We start from the raw sequence: 20,722 nt of genomic DNA on the forward strand, positions 1-20,722 counted from the left end.
ACCTGATCTTGATAGCCGACCAGACCACCGTGGCTTCCCCGGCGTGCAGGTATCATGGCTGCTAAATGGTCCTTCAAGGCCCAACCAGGTGTCTTTGTCGAACTCACCGACATTGCTCATGAATACCCTGGAGAAAAGGTCACCACACAACCAAATCTAGGCCTCATTCCGGGCCAGTCATACCCTTCCGACGACCCAGATGCTTCTGATCAGCGTGATTGGGCTCGTCTTGCGCGGTATGTAAGATGGCTCAACCAGAATAGCTCCAACAACGTCGCATACAAAATCGTCTACTTGACGCGGCATGGTTTGGGAGTGCACAACAAGATGCACGCCCAAGTAGGGTCTGAGGCATGGAATGTGAGTTTCTAAAGCCTTCTTATGGTTCGAACACATGAAAACTAATGAACGGACAGACGAGAGTATCTTTTGAGAATGGGGACGGCAAAGAAACTTGGTTCGACGCCTTTCTCACTGAAGTAGGCGAACAACAAGCCCAAGATCTCAACAATTTCTGGACAGACCTTATCAAAGTTCAAGGCGCACCACTTCCACAAACTTTCTACACCAGCCCTCTAGCTCGGTGTCTCCAGACAACAGACCTGGTCTTCTCCTCTCTGATGGCCACTCAAACACCCCCTCTACAACCAATCGTTAAAGAATTACTTCGCGAAAGAATCACACGCCACACATGCGACTACAGACGTCCACGTACCTGGATAGCCGAGAACTATCCCACCTACCAAATCGAGGATGGCTTCGAGGAGGAGGACCAGTTCACTAATAGGGTGGAACCAGAGACCGACGAGGAGCACGTTGTGAGGAAGCAAAGGGCTCTGGAAGATATTTTTAACGAGACGCCGAAGGAATGCCAGTTCATTTCCTTGACAGTGCACTCGTATGCGATTCGAGCCATTCAGGGGGCGGTCGGGGCGGGCGTTTGTCGAACGAGGGAAGGCACCAGTATTGCGTTGCTTGTCAGAGGTGAGAGGGATGTTGATACAGGTGCAGATGGGTTGGACATTAATGATTACACCTCGGCTGATCCTGAGGCTGTAAGCTCACTGAGAAGGTTCTCCATGTGAGCTGGTAACAACGACAGATAGACAAAAAGCGACAGCGCCAATGATACAGCGATAAATAGCAGACTATGAGTTCAACATGTAATGAGCCACAGGGTGCCAGAAGAATTGACCGCTAAAAGCATAAAAGATGAAATAATTTGGTCACCTTATGCCAGCCTAGGCTAGTATTTAGGCTACGTTATTTCTGTAGTCTAAGTTTTAAAGGATAATTCTTCTGTTACCTTAATACCTACTTAGATATGGAAGTTAACTGTAATGCTTTTGTATGGCTCGAATCAACCCACTGTATCATAGAGTATAAATGTAGGGCGACAAATTTAGAACCCATAACTCAGAGTATAAGATGCACCCGATTTCCTTCTTCTTCTTCTTCTCTCCGGCCCTACGGACGACACTTGTCAAACTGCGCACAGAAGCTACCAACTTCTATGTATGCTCAGTAGATTATGCAGTATCTTCATCGGAAATTCACTTGAACTAGGTACCGAACGAAGATAAACCTAAGAGAAGCTTTATCAGTGATGAGACAAGACTGCCTATGTCGAACCTGGTCTCTGTCTGGTGAAGAAACAGCAGCTTATGTCTACTGAGATGATACAGGGAGAGATGGATATGAGAGAAGCTTAGCATTGGATCGATAGCTAGCCAGGGAAATACAACACACAAGTTGGTAACAGAGGAATTGTCCTCTACAGCTTAGGCTACCAAAATAAAGTAGCCTATGCTAGTCTAAGCTATCTGCATAAAGTGATCAAATTATTTCATCTCTTGTGCCTCCAGGAGCCAATTCTTAGGTTAAGAGAGAGAAAAAAGAGAAGAAAAAAAAAAACAATAAGATTATACACAAACAATGTTAGTCAATAGCTACCTAGACCATAACAGAAAACTCCATCCCAATAACCACAGAATTCTCTATGCAAGTTCCGCAGGTTTCCCGTTATCAGGTAGCTCCTGAGGCTTCGCTGCCACAGCTTGACCCTCTGCTTCGTGAACAACACTTTGTTGAGGCGGAAGCTCAGCAATGTATTGTCCATTTGGCCCTAGATTGTTCTGAGGTGAATTCGGGTCGTAGTAATACGGAGCACCTGGTTGCTGGCCCGGAGACCAAGCAGTTTTGTTTTCCGTTTGTTGGTCGTCTGGTGGGCTCTTAGCTTCACTCTTCTTCTTCTTGCGACGCATGAAGAAGAATAACCCTAAACCCACAGCAGCGAGCACAACGACACCTGTAACTGTGCCTCCCACGATTACGGCTACAGGGGTTTCTGAGCCACCATCATCGTTGTTTGTCTCAGTGGCAGTCAATTGTGATGTTTGTGTTGGGCCTGGATCAACGGTGCCTCCTGTCTTTGCCCTGCTCATTTGTGCATCTATCGAACTCATGTCTTCCTCATTGGCGGTAGTAAATTCCGGGGGTTCTTTTTGTTCCTTGTACGTAAGAGCTGCGCTCTGCGCAGTTGTGATATCGAGGTCGTTGCACCAATAATCGAGCGTGTTTCCTTTCCATGAGACTGTGTTGCAGTAGGGGGCATCGGAGTTGGTACTGTACTTCTCATCAGCAAGGATCATCAACAGATGGCAATACCTGGTCGTACCATTTTAAAGTGTAGTTGTCAACCTCGCAACCACCGACACATTTGCTTGACTGGAAGTAGTCTCGTGAGTTGATGCAAGTAGCATGATATTGGCAAGTTGTTTTGCCGCAACAAATAACGCCTCCGTTTGATGAAGATGGCGGAGGATGGAAGTAACAGCGATCCTCAGCTGGACATGCTCTACTGGCGCCTAGTCTCCCGGAAATGTATCCGCAAACATTGTTGGGCGCAACCGATAGGACTATTTGATCGCTTGCTTCTGCTCGTTGTAAGAGATTGAAAGCTGTTGCAGGTGCCGTTGGCTTGGGAGCGACATTGTTGATGAAACCCATGATGTCACGAGTCTGACGAGGATTGGTCGATATCAGGAGAGGTCGTAACAGCAGCTGCTTGTATGAGGATTCAATGCAAAGGGCTGAGGCTCCTTTTCGATAGACAATCAAGTTCGTTATGAGACGGGCTGGAACTCTACGCAGATGGTGTCAAAGACCCAAACAAGAGTATAAGGGAGAAGCAATCCATAATGTGAGAGTCTAGATCGAGAGGAACCCGTCGTTGTGAGGTATTCAGCATTGTATATACACTCAAACCTCAATCTCCTGATTTAGGAAACACCATAAGCACGCTCGACCTGGATATCTAGCCGGTTCATCATCTTTGCCAAGCTTCCTTTTTCAGCCGTTTTTCCAAGTCAAAGGCCTATCAGGAGTAAGATGAAGAGGCTTGATTTTCGTAAACTGTGTAAACCGCTTGGTTTACTATGCGAGTTCCATCATCCGCTTACCGCTTTAGGTGTAATCCTGCGCTGGTGGGTAGATCTTCAAGGTTCGGACCCTGGTAAAATTGGTCTTGGCGAGTGTGTCAACTGCAAAATGATGATATCTGTACCTCAAAAGAAATGTCAATGATATTGTCTCACAGGTAACGTGACTTCGTGTCTTGAGCGCGATCTCAATTAGCAGAAACGATCGCGTAAACCCTCTTCTAGGCCACCTCTAGTTGACAATGGATCCATGCATAGTCCTACCTAGGCGTTGCTGCCTTGGATATAGATGATTCTTCTAGGCTTCCTATCTCGAATGGGGGGTTCCTGTGGGCCTGTGCTATTTGGCTACTCCAGAAATGGCTTCGTACCCTCTCTCTTATAAGTCAAAGTCTAGGATACGTAGGGGCCTCAGATACATAACTGAGAGAGACTAAAGGCTCAAGGTGTAAGAAATAAATAACATAAAGGATTAGCCAAGGTGACTAGCTCATTTTGTCTCTAATGCGGTAGGCAGGAGTGGAGGCTGGTGCCTTAGACTGGCCAGGTTCATGCCCGTGCAACGTGAATCCTACATCCTACAGACGTTCCTTCGATATAAAACCATTATAAAAATCACCTTCCTGTCGTTTTATTTCGTTGATGCTGCAAACACTTCTTCTACCTACCTATCTACTTCTCGAAAACTAGGCGCTTGCCTGTTCAGGTAAGAAGATTGTCCTCTCGACTAGAATAGAGCTCAGGATGTCGAAATAAAGCAGTCCAGGTGCTAATATACCCCAGCATAATTGTCTCTTGTGCTCTCGACAACAAGATGCCAGGAATCAAACTCCCAGGCTTTGGCCTGCCCCTCAACTATATGATGGTTGAAAAGCCGTATCCCGTAGTCCTCGGCGAATACGAAGAACCCAAGGACTGGAAAGCCAAAACCCTGACGATTCGCGAGACATGCATGCTCAAAGTCATAGAAGATCTCACCAACAAGCCCGAATGGTGGCTCAAAGTTAATGATCCAGAGATCGCTGCAAAATGGAAGAAAGAGGCCACCGAGTTACCTTGGGCAGAATTTCGTCAAAATGCAGATTTTACCCAGGAAATGGCTTCGGCATGCATCGAAGAGCTACGCAAGAAAGCAGACTTGTACCAAAAGACAGGTCTTATTCCTGTCATGGACTATAGCTCGGCTGCTATCAAATCAGATAACCTGATCTGTCAAGATCTCCGTCAGGCCCTCAAAGATGCCGTTGCTCCTTTGGAAGATGTTCCCGAGGACCAGAAAGATTGGCACCCTGGTAGTGATGGCAAAGTGCTCGACATTGTGCACCCCTCTCTCTGGCCTCTCTGTTACGGACAATCGCGTATCTTGCCGAATAAGCGCATCAACGCTGAAGAAGCTTTGGCTCATTGTGGGAAAGGAGTCGTGGTGCCAGAAGATCCAAAATTCGATGCCAAGGCCTTCGACATGGGAGAAGAGGAATTCGACAAATTCTTGCCCATCAGTTTCTTCTCGAAAAACTTTCAATGGCTTCCCTGCGACGTCGATTTGACGGGGGAGCATCCTCGCATTGATAGCTATATCAACAATGCCCACCCCATCAAGCACGCTGCTCTCTACCCGGTAATAGAGAAATTCATTGAGAAGTCGCTACCCGCTTGGGATGTTATCTACAGATGGCACCGGGATTTCCAAGTTCTGCGTATTATCACGAGGAATGTCGAGCGGCAGTGCAGAGTACCGGAAATTTGTTCCCGTTTCGTAGGATGTACTTCGAGGTCGCGACCACTGGAGGAAGGGGAGCCTCCTCGTCCGGACCCCCGGAAAGTGGCCAAGAATAGCGATTGCCTGGAGCGCGATCGTGAATGGTTTGAGAGGACCCATCCCGAAGGCCGGCCAGAGCCTAACTATCCAGGTCAACTCAGGATTACACCGGACGATGTGAAAACCTCGGGATGGCTCAATAACGCATCCCGTGTACAGGTTATAGTCAAGCTTGCAAATATTCATCTCACACCGGAGAAACCGACCTACGACGGAGGCTCATGGCATATTGAGGGTCAGCTGAACGAGCACATCTGCGCAACCGCTCTTTACTACTATGATTGTGAGAACATCACTGAGTCTCGTCTGGATTTCCGAACGTCTTCCAACAAAGAGGATCTGATGATGGAGTTGCGGTACGAGCAAAGCGATTATGATGGCATTGAAGACGTTTTCGCTATCGATGCGAGAGGTGACACTATTCAGAATATCGGGAGCGTTGCTACAAGACAGGATAGGATGCTTTTCTTTCCCAATGTCTATCAGCATCACGTCAGCCCCTTCGAGCTTGCCGACAAGTCACGACCCGGCCATCGTAAGATTCTCGCGTTGTTCTTGGTAGACCCCTTGATACCGGTCATCTCAACCGCGAATGTGCCGCCTCAACAGCGGCATTGGTTTGAGCAGAGCTTGCTAGAGGGCAACAACCAAGTCGGCAAGCTACCTCCAGAGATAACGCATATGGTGGTGGAAAGCATGGACTTTCCTATCGGACTAGACGAGGCAAAGGAGGTACGGGCTAAACTTATGGCAGAAAGGACCGGACAGCAGGAAATGGTAACAAACAACATGCGCAGTCAGGATTGGAACTTTTGCGAGCACTAAGAAGGGCTCGTCTTTTAGGCTCTCGATAGCCAATTCTTCCGATGCTCATGCTGCCAGCAAAATACAGCATATGTATATACTCTTTGTTCATGCAACGTCATCTGTTTTCAAGTAAGCGCAAGCGCAGTCTGCATCGGGTCTTGGCCGGTAACTATTTGTACATATTTGCATGTGATTTTAACGGGAAAAGACCCGATCATGATGACCTTGCCATTTACGGTTTACCCATGGGGTCAACAAGTATGAAGGTCCCATGATGCATAGTATTCAGTGTCTTGGATGACCATCTGGCTCAGGAGACAATTTCCTAATCCGGTAGAGGGATTTTATAGAAGACGTGACATGATGGAGCCCTGATGATCCCTAAGAGATCCCTGTATTTACGGAGCCTCGAGTGGCATCTCGGCCGTCCGCAACGAATCAGACACCCGAAACTGCCGAGGCAAACGGGCATTAGGAAGCGGAGCTTTCACCTGTCGGCCTCGGTCAGTACTGCGATCTCTTTCTTTTTCTCTGAGCCCACTTTAGATTTGATTGATAAAAGAAAAAAAAGGTCCATCAATCAGTCCCACCAACGTTGAAGAACCGCTAATAACCTCCACAGGTCGTTTTAAGGTACCTCGATCTGACCTTTGTGGTGCGACCATTTGTGCCAGGTTTTTTGATCATTTTAATTTCCATTACTATTTCTTAGACCGCCTTGTCTGGGTTTTGTTTCTTTTCTTGGCTTTGTGATTTTATTTCCCCTTCATCAAATGCTCACTGTGAGCTTCTCTCTTCCGAATCATCCTCCACCATGACTGAGACCGAGACCGTGACTGCCGTAGAGTCGCCCGCCGAGGCCATCGTCATTCCCTCGGCGGAGCCCGTTGTCGCCGACTCTCCTCCGGTCGCCGACCATAAAACCACAAAGAAAGATGAAGTTACAGAAAAGAATTCAACAAGGAAAACCAGTCCTCTTGCGCGACTTCTCAAGTCGCCTGCAGCTCTCGATGACTTCATTCTACACCTTCATCGTGTCATTCGCACGCGCCAGGGCACAGATACTGTCCTTCTCTTCACAACTTATGTCGCTCGTTTGATCGGAGCCATTCTCGACATTCTCGGCCGGACTACTCTTCGTCACTCGGCTCGTAAGATTGTCGAGATGGCATTTAAGATACCACCTTCGACTTCTGTCGTATTGTCCACTGCGACTGCGCCGCCTCTTGCGACGCTGGCTCTCGGCCTGTCGAGAAATATCCAGGGTTTCACAAACATGATGGGCGAGTGGCGCACCATGAACCGTTTCTGGGGTATCATTGGAACATATCTCGAGGCCAGAGATCTTGTCCTGCGCTTGCGTGGTGAAGCGGTTGACGAGAAGGGTCAAAAGCTAGCTGCTCCCAACAAGGTCAACGTCGCTTTCATGACCGTCCAGATTCTCTGCAACTTCGTCTATAACATCGGCGAGGGAGCCTGTTGGTTGACATGCAAGGGCGCAACCAACTTGTCAGAGAAGACCAGTGCAAAGCTCGGTTTATATGCTGCTCGCTCATGGAGTGTCTGGGTCGCTCTTGAGCTTGTTCGTTTGCTGGTTGAACGTGCACGCAGGACGCCCAGCGGCGATGTCACCGCTGAGGAGGAGTGGAAGTCGGATTGGAAGGCTAACTTCATTGCCACTCTTCCCTGGATGCCTCTGTCGGCTCACTGGGGCACTGAGCAGGGTCTCATGCCTGAGATTGCGGTCGCGACTATTGCTACATTGCCAGCGACCAAGATGATGAAAGATCTGTGGCGTCAAACAGCTTAGAGTGATTTGGCATTTGAGCATCGAGTGAAGAACGTGCAGTCGCATATGCAACTATACATGCATGCAAGCGCAAAACCCCAACAAAGAAGCATTCGCACATAGAAACGTGATTGATACCATCCCTCATCAAAAGCTTGGGGGAATTAGAACTGGGCGCTTGGTGATATCTGCGAATTATATGTACATAGATTAACAGCTAAATAACAAATCATATAAACATCCCCACGAGTATTCCGTTTTCTTTACATGGGGATTCTTGCTATCTCCTCCTTCGTCCAGTACTTTCTCATATTGTTCGCACCCAGAGTCTCAACCTCCTGGTCCAAATGAGTCCAGAGGACCTCACCCCAGGTCTCCATCTTGCTCTTGAGCACGCTCAACTCAAACTCCTCATCTCCAGTGCGGCACTTTTTAAGATACTCTTCGAAATGGTCCAGACCCGCGTGGATCTGCTTATGCTGACGTAGCAGCTCAGCACGTCCACCGCGGAACTCGGGCATCTTCTTGGCTAAGATGGGGAAGATGTACGTCTCCTCGATGTTGTGATGCACGGTGAGATGCTCTGCGAATTGAAGACCTTCCATGATGAACTGCTTGAGGGTCATACTCTGGGGTCTGCGGTTGTTTATGCAAGCATTCCACAGCAGGTTCCATGATCTTCGGAAGTTATCGTGCTATAAGTCTGTTGGTCATTGTTTTCAAACTATAATCAGGTCGGTCTTACAAAGAAGTTCATATGAACAGCCAGCCGGTTATAAGCCTTAAAGTCATGATCGGACAAGGGTGGTAGCTCCTCTGTCTTTGCCTCAACAGGCTTTGATGTATCCTCAACTTTTGAGTCTGCCATGATTCCTTGATGGTGATATGTTCGCGATGTAAAATGTCTATGAGAAATAATAGTATGCGCTGGTGACAAAATAGGTCGCTGGAAAGAAGATGATCTAAGTGGCAAGGTCTGAAATTTTATAGCGCTGTTACGAGATTGTAAACGCCAGATCGCTCTCATTCTCAAGAAACTCAAGAAGAAGAGGGAAAAAAGAAGAGAAAATCTCACTAAAATATAAAAATCCCAGAAAGGAGTTGTCTATCTCATGATGCCCCCAGGTCTCAGGCCCTTTCGACCACTCAGAAGCCGCCCATATCCGCAATTGAAAAGCTGGAAAAGATTGGAAAGCGCTGACTGATTGAGCCCGATTGTATCGCGCGCCAACTTAGTCAGCTTGGCGTGACGCCGAGTCTCTCCTCATTCTCAGAATCTCAGGGAGAGTTGGTTGTTTCTACAGAAATCACATTAACGATTAGAGCCGTTTATAGAGTCAAGAGATCGGTCGCTAGAGTCTAGTCCTCATGGCTTTATGTCCTTGCGGCTTTGATCCGAGTCAAGACTCAAGTCGGTAAGAAAGCCGACCTCATCACAATCTTGCCTTTCTAGACAAAACGAGTAATTCGGACAAAAGAAGTTCAGCCTATTGTGTACGAGGTTCTTATATAACTGTTATTCTCTTATCAGAGCCATAAGATCGACAATCTGCCATAGGCAGTAGACATAAAAATAGAAATGGCTCTTCAATTGTTTGCGGTCTTTGGAAACCTCACTGGAAGCAGAATTTATCTAAAAATCCCCTTCAATAGACTCCGCTACAGGCTCCTGCTTGTACTTTTTCTATACTTTTCTTCCTCGTATCCTCCAATGCCTCGGTATATAACCATCACCTCACAGCGGAACACAAGCACAGTATGACGAGTTCTATGTATCCTTATTCCGTTTCGACCTAGTGACACGTAGCGAGTGCTTCCGCATCATCGCCCCTTTTCATTAAAAGAAACCATCCCATGCAAAATGCAAACGACTAAGACGCCTCATCTCGTTCATTTCCCCATTCTTAACCCCGGACAGCCGCACCCAGCGCACCGCCTGTGAACTGTGTACCACCAGCTTGTCGCTGTGTGTTGCCACCTGCTCGGGCTCCTCCTCGGCCCTGGCCACCGCCTCGTCTCTGTCCTCCTCGGCCTCGGCCTCCTTGTCGCTCAAAGGCATTTGATGTTCCCTGTGTCTTCTGCTCCAGAGTTCGCTCGTTGCTCTCAATGAGCGCGCTGGCCTTGTCTGACAGGGTCAGGGCCAAGGACTGGAGACGGCTGAGCTCGACGCCCTTGCGGAAGATGACGGTGGATGTGACTTGGTCCAGAGAGGCAGCGAGCTCCTCGTGGCTGATCATCTTGCTGATAACAGCCGCAACCTTGGCTGATTCAAGCTCGAACATTTCGCTGAGGGTCTCGATAGAGAGGGTGTCGTAGAAGGGGGCGTAGGTGAAGAGGTAAGTTCGCAGACCCTCCTCTTGGATCTGCTTGGAGAGCATGGCCTTGATCTCCTCAGCACTGGGCATGAGATCCCAGATCTTGATGCTGTGGATGAAGTCGATTGACTTCTTCCACTCACCAGCAGCCAAGGCCTTGGATGCTTGCATCACGTGGTCTCGGGTGTTCTCAGGAGGGCCAGTAAAGATTTGTCGCTCATGGTACTCCAACATGCGGCGGTAAGTCTTGCTGATAACTCTCTTCTTCACGTCGGGGGATGAGCCGGTCTGGGCCAGCAGAGGAATCTCGAGGAGCATGCTGCATGTCAGGTACACACACTCGAGGAGCTCGAGGTTGATGTGCATGTGGAAGGGCAGTTGTCGCTGCTTCTCAAGGCGCTCCTGCTCAGGAGACACCTGGTTGTATCGCTGCATCATAACACCCTGAGCGAGCAGCTCCTTCTGACGGCCACTGCCGCAAATCTCCTGGAGAGTGTTCTGAGCCTCGTAGACGAGTCCCTTGCGGAATGCACAGAGGCCAACTTGGACCAAAGTTCGGTTGAAGAGGATCTGGCTCAGAACGTCGAAGTTGGGGATGTTCTCCTGAAGATGCGACATCAACATCATATCACGAGCCTTGTAGTACTCGCCGTGAAGGGCGAGGAAGTAGATCTGGCACAGCATAGCGCGAGCACGAATAATGCCGTCGCTGTTGCTGAAAAGGTAGTTGCAGAGAACGTTGACTAGGTTGCCAGCGTTCTGAGCCTGGTCGCGGGGAGTGATGACAGACTCGACAGAGTCACCAACGGTCTTCCAGCAGTTCTCCTCGAAGGTCTTGACAACCTGGGCAGGCTAGAAGGCTGTTAGTCAACTGTGGCATGACGTGAGAGGATGAGATAATTACCTTGAAGTAGACATGTTCCAATCGGCGCATGACAATTCGGTTAACGCTGTCCTGAGGAATCTCGAGTGAGTCGTCCTTTCGGAGGTACTCGTAGTAAAGAAGACCGCGGAAGATAATGTTGTAGAGAGCACCCTCGTCTTGCAGACGCTCGATGTACTCAGAGGTGTGGGGGTCGATGCTCTGGAGGGAACGGACAAGCTCGTCGTCGAGACGCTCGATGTAAGAGACGATGCTGCCGGGAACCTTGATGTGCTTCTCGCCCTCCTGCAGGCTAGGAGGCTTCTCGTCATCATCCCACTCCTCAGCGTTCTCGACGACAACGTAATCGTGGTTCTCCTCGAGGACCTGGAGGAGGCTTGAAAGCTCCTTCTCGGCAGCCTTCCAGTGCTCGAGGGGCATGGCAGAAGCGCCACCAGAGCCAACATCGAAGCGAGTAGAGACAAGAGTAAGGAGAACACGGATCTTCTGGTAGGGGGTATTGGCGATCTCGTGTAGCTTCTCCATAACCTTGATCTGCTCTGTCTTGTCGGTGTTCTTCTTTCCACGAGACTCCATGATGGTTCGCAGGTGCTTGAAGATGCTCTCGGGAGTGTACTGAAGGGTGCGACCACCCTTTCCAACGGTAGCAAAACCATCGTCGTCACCCTCCTCGGTAGGGGCAGCGTCGACCTGAAGAGAGACCTTCTTGGCCTTGGGGGCAGGGGCAACGGGCTCATTATCGGAAGACTCCATGAAGCCATCCTTATCCGCTCTGTAGGCATCGATCTGGCTTTGGTATTCCTTGTTGGTCTTCTTGACCTTTTGCTTGACGGCGTTGAGAGATCGGGCTTGGATGGCGTTCATCTTCTTGGGGGTGACCTTCTGCTTAGCGAGGGACTCGTTCATGAAGTCCTCAAGCTCGGCGAGGATACGGATATAGGACTTGGGAGCCTTGCTGCCGGGCAGCTTGGCGACCTGACGGTTAAGCTTCTCATATTCTATTGTTGTGTCAGTTTTGAATTGTTGACAAAAGATTTTTGGGTTGTTTCGTACCGGCAGAGATGAGGGTCCAGTCGCCGTTCTTTTGACCGTTCTCGATTTGCTTGATGGAAGATTCCAACTCGTCTATACGTTTGTCTTTTGCACTCTTGACTTTGGCTCGCACTTCATCGTCGCTATCGTCGCTATCAGAAGAGGCATCCTTCAAGAACTTGTTGATTCCCTTGCCACCCTCGTCGTCGCTGTCGGAGTCGTCGCTGTCGTTGGCCTCAGAAGACTCCTCCTGGGAGTCCTCTTGCTCCTCCTGCTCCTCCTCCTCGGAGTAGAGCTCCTCCTCGTCGCTGGAGCTATCGCTAGAGCTGTCGTCGCCGCCGCGGAAAAATCGAGACATATTGGGCGATTTCTTGGGCACTGAAACTTGTCTGCGGGCTCAAGTCACTGAAGTGCGCGGGGTTGTTGAATTTTCGATTGTGGGAGACTGGGAGTGGGGCTCTTTGGGCTATTGGGGTTGTAGCGAGGTGCTTTGCCTCCTACGCACGGCCACGTGTGGCTGAAAACTTTCATTATCTTTGGTAACATGAGTCACAAGCTTTTATGAGCGCGTAGTTTATGTCAAACTGAGAGAGACTATTGGATTTCACTTTTGTATATGAAACTCAAATCTATTATATGTTTAGTGTTCCTCTTCCTACAATTCGTGTTCTCATAAGTGCTCGTGTATACAAAATACCATCTTCAGTGACGAATAGGAAGAAGCATGATCGTATTTTACATCTAGGTTCATATCGAATATGCTACACAACTGCTTGACTATCAGTTACTAATGTTTTGTTAAGCTCATGATTTAATAATTGAAAGAAAGCTCATAAATGTTGACCAACCTCGATGTTAGTGTTTTGAATCAACCCGGTACGTACCGGTCTCTCCCGTCGTTAAGCCGAATTTGCCCTCCGGGTTCCTCTGTCGGTCTCCGGTCCGTAGAAGAATTTCGAGGTCCAGAGGTAAGTGGATGAATTGGGTTCTAGGCATTGATTTCTCAGCATCCACTACGTAATTCTACCACCAACATCATTGTTATAACCTCAATTTTTCTTACTATACGTACGATGGCCCGAGTCCACTGCGCTGGTGCGCGATCTACCGCCACGTCTTTTATGCAGCTTGCACGACGAAGCTATACAACCGCCTCTGCTCAACCCTCGGCACCGCTTGAGTTTCTTGTCCCGAGATGCACGCCACCAACTGGACTGCAAGCCCCTAGGTCCTTTGTCAATCGATACATTACACACGAGCATTCGAGACAACTATGGGGATATGCGTTACGGGAGAGTGCGACCCGACATTTCTCAACATCGGCTATACGACAAAAGACACGAGCGATACTAAATCCCCAACAAGACGAGGATGGCAACGAGATGATGCTAGAAATCACGGACCGAGCTGCCAAGGTAATTCAAGCAAGTGAATCGACAGAATAATGCTAACTCCAAAAAGCGCCTTAACAAGATCATGGAAAAAGACGGAAACCCGAACCTCGCCTTGAGAATTCAAGTGGAGAGTGGTGGCTGTCATGGCTTCCAATATCTTATGAGTCTCGTCACCTTACCAGCAAAAGACGCCGCCGAATGGTCCTCCATTGTTAACGAAGACGATACGATCTTCCAATACATCCCCGATGACGCTGACCCAGCTGTTGCTTCGGAGGAAGGTCCGAAGATTATACTCGATGAGCCATCCCTTGACCTTCTCAAGGGCAGCAAAGTCGACTTCACGATGGAGTTGATCGGCTCGCAGTTCAAGATTACTGATAACCCGCTTGCTACTAGCAGCTGCGGTTGTGGTACAAGCTTCGATATCAAGATGTAGTATCGCAAAACACAGCAGAGCATGAAGGCGACGGCACACACCTACATAGATTTCACTGGTCCCCCACATATATGTTCAAAAAATCATTAATACCCCCGCCATCGAGCAGAAGGACAGAATCACGTGCATACTGAAAAATCATTACAATTTTACACATCACATAGCTTCACAGAATGATAATTTGGAAAACTCGGGTGTCATTCATCTGGTATCAATTGCCATATCCCTTGTCATGAGTAAAACGCCGAGCAGCCAATGCAAATTTCTTTTTTGAATCCATTAGGTCCTATCGACCGATCCCTTAAAAGCCGTTTTTAAAAAATCCCTTAGTTCATCTGGCGGACGAGGGCGTTGATAGCCTCCTCGCGGTTGCCAAGGTCACCACCCTCGATGAAGTGCTTGAACTTGCGGGGACGGAATCCACCAGTGGGGTTGGAGAGCTTGAAGGGCCAGAGGAAGTTGGAGGCCTGCTTGAAGTTGGGGCCGACGGTGTAGATCTCGTGGATAAGATCCTCAACACAGACAATGCCGTACTTGCCGAGGTTCTCCTCAACGATGGAGTTGTCGGTAAGAGCAATGCGCTGCTTGTTGACCTTTCCGTAACCACGCTTGTAGACGAGCTCCTTGACGGTCTTCAGGTTGGGGTAACCGTAGGCGATCCAGGGCTCGACAACCTTGAGCATCTCAGTGATGGCCTTGGTGACCTTGACGAAGACACCGTTGTTGATCTGGAGGAGACGGAGGAGCTGAAGGATCTTGCGGGGCTTAGGGGGCATCTTGTTGATACCCTTGATACGGACGACGAAGATCAGCTTAGCCTCAGCAGCGACGTAAGCGGAGTCCTCGGACTTGGCGACGCGGTGAAGACGGATCTTCTCACGCTCAGCATCGCGGTACTCCTGAACGTACTTCTCAGCACGCTTGAAGATGACCTGACGCTTCTCCTTGTTGGCCTATTCCATACTTGTTAGTTCATGTCATTCAAGTAAATGAAAGAAATGATCGGAATGAGTCAGGCAATGTCAGACCCGAAAGAAGGTTAACTATCAACAGCATCGACCGGAGTCTAGTTGATGATGTGTATGTTTTCCATCATGTTGCCATAGTGTAAAAAATGGTAGTACTTACAGCCTTCTTCTTCTCAACGGCGTCGGAGCGCTCAGCGCGAGCCTTCTCCTGAGACTTGCGCTTCTTGAGAAGGGTCTCGGGGACCATGATCTGGTCGTTGGTAGGAACGCTATACAAATTGATTAGCTCGCAGTCCACAACACCACAGACGTGGTATGGAACAGAGCGCCGGTGCGAGAACTGTTGCAATGCAGCATTCTCTGCTTGGCTAACTCGAAAGATGATTTTAATCGGTGAGCTAGGAAGACGGCGATACAAGAGTATCACGAGTACTTCCGTTATTCACTCATCCGACAACGCCTCCAACATAACGTTCGAGAAAAATATTCGAAGAGGCAAGACGGTGCATTTTCCAGCGACCGACTGCAGTTCAACGACAATGATTTTAGGAAAGAAGAGTGTTCCATCTTCATATCCAACACCTTCAGCAACATCTCTCAGTGTTCTAGCTGTATTTCAAGCTGGGGCAATTGAGGGAGAAGCTCAAGAAAGATCGAGCTGGCAGGTCCACGTCTCAATGAGAGATCGCGACTTTCCAGCGAGAGGACCACGGCAATCTGCAAAGAAATCTCGAATACCAGGACATCTGTCCATATCGTCCATGTCCTCAAGGAGGATTAACGTACGTAGCACCCATTTTGTCGGCGACGGCTGTTGGAAGGGTCGGTTAGTGGTTGTCGGTCGGTGAAACGTAGGTTGGAGAAAGAACAGTCGGCTTTTGTTGCTGGGAAAAATTTTGCAAAATTGCAAAAGTGGGGCGTGGAAAGCGAGCGCCCCACTTACACCCTACGATTAGGGCTGGGTTGGTCCTTCCCTCTAACTGACATTTTGGTGTCGCGAAAATATCTTCGGGATCCTCATTCTCATACGCCAAGTGACGAAGTAACCAGCAGTCGCCCATTTTCAAAATGCCTCCCAAGAAGACCGCCACCCGTGCTCCCCAGGAGAACATCTCCCTCGGACCCTCCGTTCGCGATGGTATGCGACCCCTCGACGATAAACGATTGATGATAGCAAAAAGAAAATTGAAGGACTAACAAAAATGCTTCAACAGGCGAGCTGGTCTTCGGCGTTGCCCGTATCTTCGCCTCCTTCAACGATACCTTCGTCCACGTCACCGATCTGAGGTTCGTCAGCCCGTGAAATGCGAGAAAGAGCATGGACAAGATATAATTTTATGGATCATTGAGGCTAACTTGGGTGATTCCAGTGGCCGTGAGACTATCACCCGTGTTACTGGTGGTATGAAGGTCAAGGCCGACCGTGACGAGTCCTCCCCCTACGCTGCCATGTTGGCTGCCCAGGACGTCGCTGCCCGCTGCAAGGAGCTTGGTATCAACGCTCTTCACATCAAGATCCGTGCCACTGGTGGTAAGTTCAATTGAGTGTCTTTGACTATAACATCAATACTAATCAACACTCAGGTAACGGTACCAAGACCCCTGGTCCCGGTGCCCAGTCCGCTCTCCGTGCCCTTGCCCGTGCTGGCATGAAGATTGGCCGAATTGAGGACGTTACCCCTACTCCTTCCGACTCTACCCGCAGAAAGGGTGGTCGCCGTGGTCGTCGTCTCTGAGCTGCTCGCACATGGGTGGCTTGGATCGGACAGGAGTTTCGCTATCTGGTTTCTCTCTGGCGTTGAGAATCACGAGGAGAACGGCTTTTTCGCCTGGTCTCCAGTCTACACTGCAGAGCCTGGTCAGGTTATGGGTTAGGACGCAGTAGACAGTTGAAAAATTCGCCCGAAGAAGGCCTATGAATCATCCTGCTTGTCAAACTTTTTCCTTGATGTGACTTCATGTAGCTTCACGGTTAACGTTCCACGATGATACGATATTTTAAAAAGCAGTCAAGTGCAATTCTATGCGACGATGTCTAGTACATGTGCCATATGCTGTCCGAACGCCTCGCAAGACCATGCTGTGTTTTTATGTCTCTATTTCACACCTGGCTTCAGTGTCCAGATTCCTCTTCCTGCCCCTCCTGTCTTGTTCAAGACTGCGACCTTGTCCAAGGCTGCTTTGAACTCGTCACTCTGCTTCTTGCCTGGACAGTAGGGGTTGAAGTGATCTACCAGCATCTTGCTGGGGACCCGCCCATTGTGACGGTTAATAAAAGCCTTAATCATGGTCACAAAATCTTTGGACTTCAGGTTCTTGTCTGTACCTGGAGTTCCCGAGCGAGAGCTTCTCCCACTTCCTGTGTCCAGCCCCTGGCGATCTGCCAGATTGCCCATGACACCTGCTGAGCTGGGCCCTCCCCGGCGACGATTGGCTCCAGGACGACCAGCTTGTCCAACTTCACCAGTCCAAGTAACAGTGCCGATAGGGACTCTTCGAGCCTCGGCACCAGCTTGTCGAAGATGCGCTGCGGCTTGACGTGCCACTTGATTCGCCTCGTGCTGGAGTATTGACATATCCGCCTTTGCCTTTTGGGGGCCGTTGACAATAGCCTCATGGTCGTATGCGTTGCCCACTGACTTGGCAAAAATACCTTCCAGCATGCGTTTTTCGTCATGGGCAGATTTGTCTTCTCTGAATTCTTCCATGGCAGCGACCAGACCCATTTGCTTAAGTTCCCTACCCTCCATGTCCTTCTCAGGGTCCGAACTTCCAACTGTTTGCGAGGTTGGGTTTGCGTCTCCGGTTTCATTGTTGTTGATCAAGTCAACTTCCGCCTTCTTGAAGACTTCGCTTCGGTTGGCGCTTGCATCCTCACCTGTGTTGAAGCTGAAAAGATCGTAGAGGTCAGACAGATCATAACTGCTTCGCTGCTTCGGGTCCTTTAAAACTTTGTTTGTCATGAATTGCTTGAAGATTTGACGATGATAGATCTTCTCCTCAATGGTACCCTCAGTCATAAGCCGGTATATCTTGACTGGCTTCTTCTGCCCTAATCTCCATGCTCTTTCTCTGGCCTGTAGATCTGTTGAGGGGTTCCAGTCTGGGTCAAAGATGATGATTCGATCAGCACCTGTAAGATTTGTTCCCAATCCACCAGTTCGTGTTGTCATTAAGAACACATGTATGTCCGGAGATTCATTGAACCTGTCGATCATTGGCTGTCGCTGGTCCACGGGTGTCTCTCCATCCATCCGAACATACGAAATACCGCATTTGCTAATACATTTCTCAATGATGTTGAGCATTTGCTTGCCTTGTGAGAAGAGGAGCGTTTTATGCCCATTGGGTATCATAACCTTTTGCAGCAGGTCTTTGGTGAGTTGGAGCTTTGCCGATAGCTTCGGGTTACCAAAGTCGTATCCAGCCTTCTTCCCCAGACTCTTATCAAGCAGATCAGGGTGATTGCAAATCTTGCGCAGAATATCTATGCCATAAAGCGACTGCCGTCTTCGGTTGAGAATGGCCGAGACCTCATCTGACTTGATAAAGGTTTCGTACGCCTTACGTTGACCATCAGTCAATTTGCAGAAAAGGACTTGTTCGGTTTTCTCGGGGAGATCAGCAGCAACATCAACTTTGAGACGTTGAAGCAGATACTCTCCAATAGTCTCCTTCAGAGCCTCTGCGCACTTCTCTGCTGTCATAACCTGCAGGTTGGATGCGTTTGCATATCCACCCTGACGAATCGGGATCTCAAACTGCGCTCTGAAATTGACGAGCGTTCCCAAACGCATAGGATAGATGAAATCAAACAGAGACCACAACTCAGTCAGGTTGTTTTGAACCGGAGTTCCGGAGAGGATAACTCGGTTTGGGGTGTTTAGTTCCTTGCAGGTGACAGTGATCTCAGCATTTGGGTTTCGAATCTTGTGTCCTTCATCCAAAACAGCATAGTCCCATTCTACTGGTAGCAGGGTCTCTGCATATGTCTGGAGACCGGTGTAGGTTGTCACGAGAACATGTCCGCTTTTGACAACCCCATTGACAATTCTGCTGGCAGCCTTTTCAGACTTGGTAGCCAGAGGCTTGAAACGATCCAGATCATATTCATCTTCGAATTTTGGGTTCATCATGCCACTGCCTGAAGCGTGCAAAATGGAGACACGAAGTGGTGGCCACCACCGGTGAAATTCACTTACCCATTGCCGAAGAAGGGTAGCAGGAGCGACAACAATAACCGGGCGGTGGAGTTTCTTGCTATAGTGGAGGGCAGCAATGAAAGCTATTAGCTGTACCGTCTTCCCCAGGCCCATTTCATCGCCAATGATACCACCAACGTTCTGCTTGTAGAGCTCTGCAAGCCATTGCACACCCGTTTTCTGATAACCGAATAGTGACGGATGAATGTCGCCAGGGAGTTTCAGCCCATCACCAAAATCGTAGTCCGGAAAATCCGGTGCAGGTTTGAACCATTCTTCTTCCTCCTGGTCGCTCTCGTTGGCATCGGTGGACAGGTCGTCTGTTTGACGTCGGACTTTTCTGGCGCGGCTTCTACGCGTCACCCAATCGTTCAATCTCGCTTTGAAATGAGACTCATTGCCATCATCAATCTTACTAAGATCAATCTGCTCCTGATCGGCAACCTTGGCCTTGGCTTTAGCCTGACGGCGCTGCTCCCTGATGAGATCGTCTTCATTCCCTTGCTGCCAGACATCGTCATCATGTGATTCGGAACCGGATGCTTCAGGTTCAAAGTCGGCAGATGGGCTATCCTCTTTCTGGGCACGTCTCTTTTTTCTCGGTCTCAGCGAGAATTCACTTTCAGCAATGTTCGATGTTTCGCGAGATGGCGCTGCTTCAGACTCAGCCTCATCGGCAAAGCCTGGCCGTCGAAGCCGCTGGTGAGAAGCAGGTCCTTCAAGTTCTCCTCCCAGCTGTTCTGCTGCTGCCTCTTCTTCTGCGTCTAAGATGGTGTCTGCCAGCTGCCCTTGAATACCTGCAGGTCGTGGTCCTCCAATCTTGGCAAATGGTGTAATCTTTCCAGTTCGGATCAGAAACTCGCGATTGCTCTCACCAGGAAGCTTTGCAGACTTTGATTTCTTGGGGTCCTCAATGGGGGTTTCTTCATGACGTTTGGCTATTCGTGTCTGAAAATCCGAAATGTCATTACTGATTTGTCGGATTTCTTCATCCAACTTGGCAATCTTCTTTTGAACATTCCGAGACTGGTAAACGTTACTATGGGCGACTCTTTCCAAATTCTTCTTTTCTTTGTCTAGTTGAAGTTGAAGTCGGTGTTTTGTCTCTTGTAACTTTGCGATACGGTTCTGGTCCTTCTTATCCTCGGCTTCATTCAAGGCAGCGTTAGCTTGAAGTGTGATATCTCGCTCCAAATCATTCTGGTCCCTGACAGCACCGGTCAAATTCCGTAGCGCGTCTTCCTCGTTGAGTCCTTCAGTATTTGGCTGATCTTCTGGGTCTTGATCTTGTGAAACGCTCTCTTGGGCCGCAGCTACCATTTGATTAAGAAGGGCTGCCTTGTCAACCTCCTGGTTTTCCGAGCCTGCATCATCGGCTGCCATAATTAACGATGCAGTCGTTGAGTCACTGTTTACAGGGCAGTGTATAATATGCGCCTGGTAGGAATGAGCACAAAAAATAAAGAGTGCGCTCGTCTGTATGTGAGAAAGTCTGAATTATTGAATTAGAAATAGTGACTCATGGCCACCTTGGTTCGTGTGCAATGAAGTAGAAGAAATCGAAGTGCCGAAGATGTTGAAATCGTGCGTATAGGAACGCCAAGCTTCGCGAGTGCTTCTTAGAGCTGAGAATT

General features: G+C 49.0%; 9 protein-coding genes across 9 annotated transcripts; 4 read left to right on the plus strand and 5 right to left on the minus strand.

Annotated features, from left to right (window-relative positions):
- Window positions 1–1,997: 1,997 nt before the first annotated feature.
- Window positions 1,998–3,009, minus strand: FIESC28_07554 (uncharacterized protein; the record flags this gene model as incomplete). Its single annotated transcript, XM_031161694.1, has 2 exons — window positions 1,998–2,625; window positions 2,678–3,009. The coding sequence occupies 2 exons, from the start codon at window positions 3,007–3,009 to the stop codon at window positions 1,998–2,000; spliced, it is 960 nt and encodes a 319-aa protein (XP_031014214.1).
- Window positions 3,010–4,254: 1,245 nt separating this feature from the next.
- On the plus strand, window positions 4,255–6,084 carry FIESC28_07555 (uncharacterized protein; the record flags this gene model as incomplete). The annotated part of the gene is made up of 1 exon (XM_031161695.1): window positions 4,255–6,084. The coding sequence occupies one exon, from the start codon at window positions 4,255–4,257 to the stop codon at window positions 6,082–6,084; it is 1,830 nt and encodes a 609-aa protein (XP_031014215.1).
- Window positions 6,085–6,880: 796 nt separating this feature from the next.
- Window positions 6,881–7,876, plus strand: FIESC28_07556 (uncharacterized protein; the record flags this gene model as incomplete). Its single annotated transcript, XM_031161696.1, has 1 exon — window positions 6,881–7,876. One exon carries the CDS (start codon window positions 6,881–6,883, stop codon window positions 7,874–7,876), a length of 996 nt encoding a protein of 331 aa, XP_031014216.1.
- Window positions 7,877–8,118: 242 nt separating this feature from the next.
- Window positions 8,119–8,723, minus strand: FIESC28_07557 (uncharacterized protein; the record flags this gene model as incomplete). The annotated part of the gene is made up of 2 exons (XM_031161697.1): window positions 8,119–8,550; window positions 8,601–8,723. 2 exons carry the CDS (start codon window positions 8,721–8,723, stop codon window positions 8,119–8,121), a joined length of 555 nt encoding a protein of 184 aa, XP_031014217.1.
- A 1,036-nt stretch (window positions 8,724–9,759) lies between these two features.
- Window positions 9,760–12,443, minus strand: FIESC28_07558 (uncharacterized protein; the record flags this gene model as incomplete). The annotated part of the gene is made up of 3 exons (XM_031161698.1): window positions 9,760–11,022; window positions 11,075–12,051; window positions 12,107–12,443. 3 exons carry the CDS (start codon window positions 12,441–12,443, stop codon window positions 9,760–9,762), a joined length of 2,577 nt encoding a protein of 858 aa, XP_031014218.1.
- A 715-nt stretch (window positions 12,444–13,158) lies between these two features.
- FIESC28_07559 (uncharacterized protein) lies at window positions 13,159–13,918 on the plus strand (the record flags this gene model as incomplete). The annotated part of the gene is made up of 2 exons (XM_031161699.1): window positions 13,159–13,500; window positions 13,547–13,918. The coding sequence occupies 2 exons, from the start codon at window positions 13,159–13,161 to the stop codon at window positions 13,916–13,918; spliced, it is 714 nt and encodes a 237-aa protein (XP_031014219.1).
- Window positions 13,919–14,244: 326 nt separating this feature from the next.
- FIESC28_07560 (uncharacterized protein) lies at window positions 14,245–15,683 on the minus strand (the record flags this gene model as incomplete). Its single annotated transcript, XM_031161700.1, has 3 exons — window positions 14,245–14,871; window positions 15,047–15,155; window positions 15,673–15,683. The coding sequence occupies 3 exons, from the start codon at window positions 15,681–15,683 to the stop codon at window positions 14,245–14,247; spliced, it is 747 nt and encodes a 248-aa protein (XP_031014220.1).
- Window positions 15,684–15,954: 271 nt separating this feature from the next.
- Window positions 15,955–16,622, plus strand: FIESC28_07561 (uncharacterized protein; the record flags this gene model as incomplete). The annotated part of the gene is made up of 4 exons (XM_031161701.1): window positions 15,955–16,024; window positions 16,101–16,173; window positions 16,257–16,417; window positions 16,471–16,622. The coding sequence occupies 4 exons, from the start codon at window positions 15,955–15,957 to the stop codon at window positions 16,620–16,622; spliced, it is 456 nt and encodes a 151-aa protein (XP_031014221.1).
- A 360-nt stretch (window positions 16,623–16,982) lies between these two features.
- FIESC28_07562 (uncharacterized protein) lies at window positions 16,983–20,471 on the minus strand (the record flags this gene model as incomplete). Its single annotated transcript, XM_031161702.1, has 1 exon — window positions 16,983–20,471. The coding sequence occupies one exon, from the start codon at window positions 20,469–20,471 to the stop codon at window positions 16,983–16,985; it is 3,489 nt and encodes a 1,162-aa protein (XP_031014222.1).
- Between the last annotated feature and the right edge of the window lie 251 nt (window positions 20,472–20,722).

This window comes from Fusarium coffeatum (genome assembly GCF_003316985.1).
Source record: "Fusarium coffeatum strain FIESC_28 chromosome Unknown BRIP53273_contig_169, whole genome shotgun sequence".
NCBI classification, from domain to species: domain Eukaryota; kingdom Fungi; phylum Ascomycota; class Sordariomycetes; order Hypocreales; family Nectriaceae; genus Fusarium; species Fusarium coffeatum.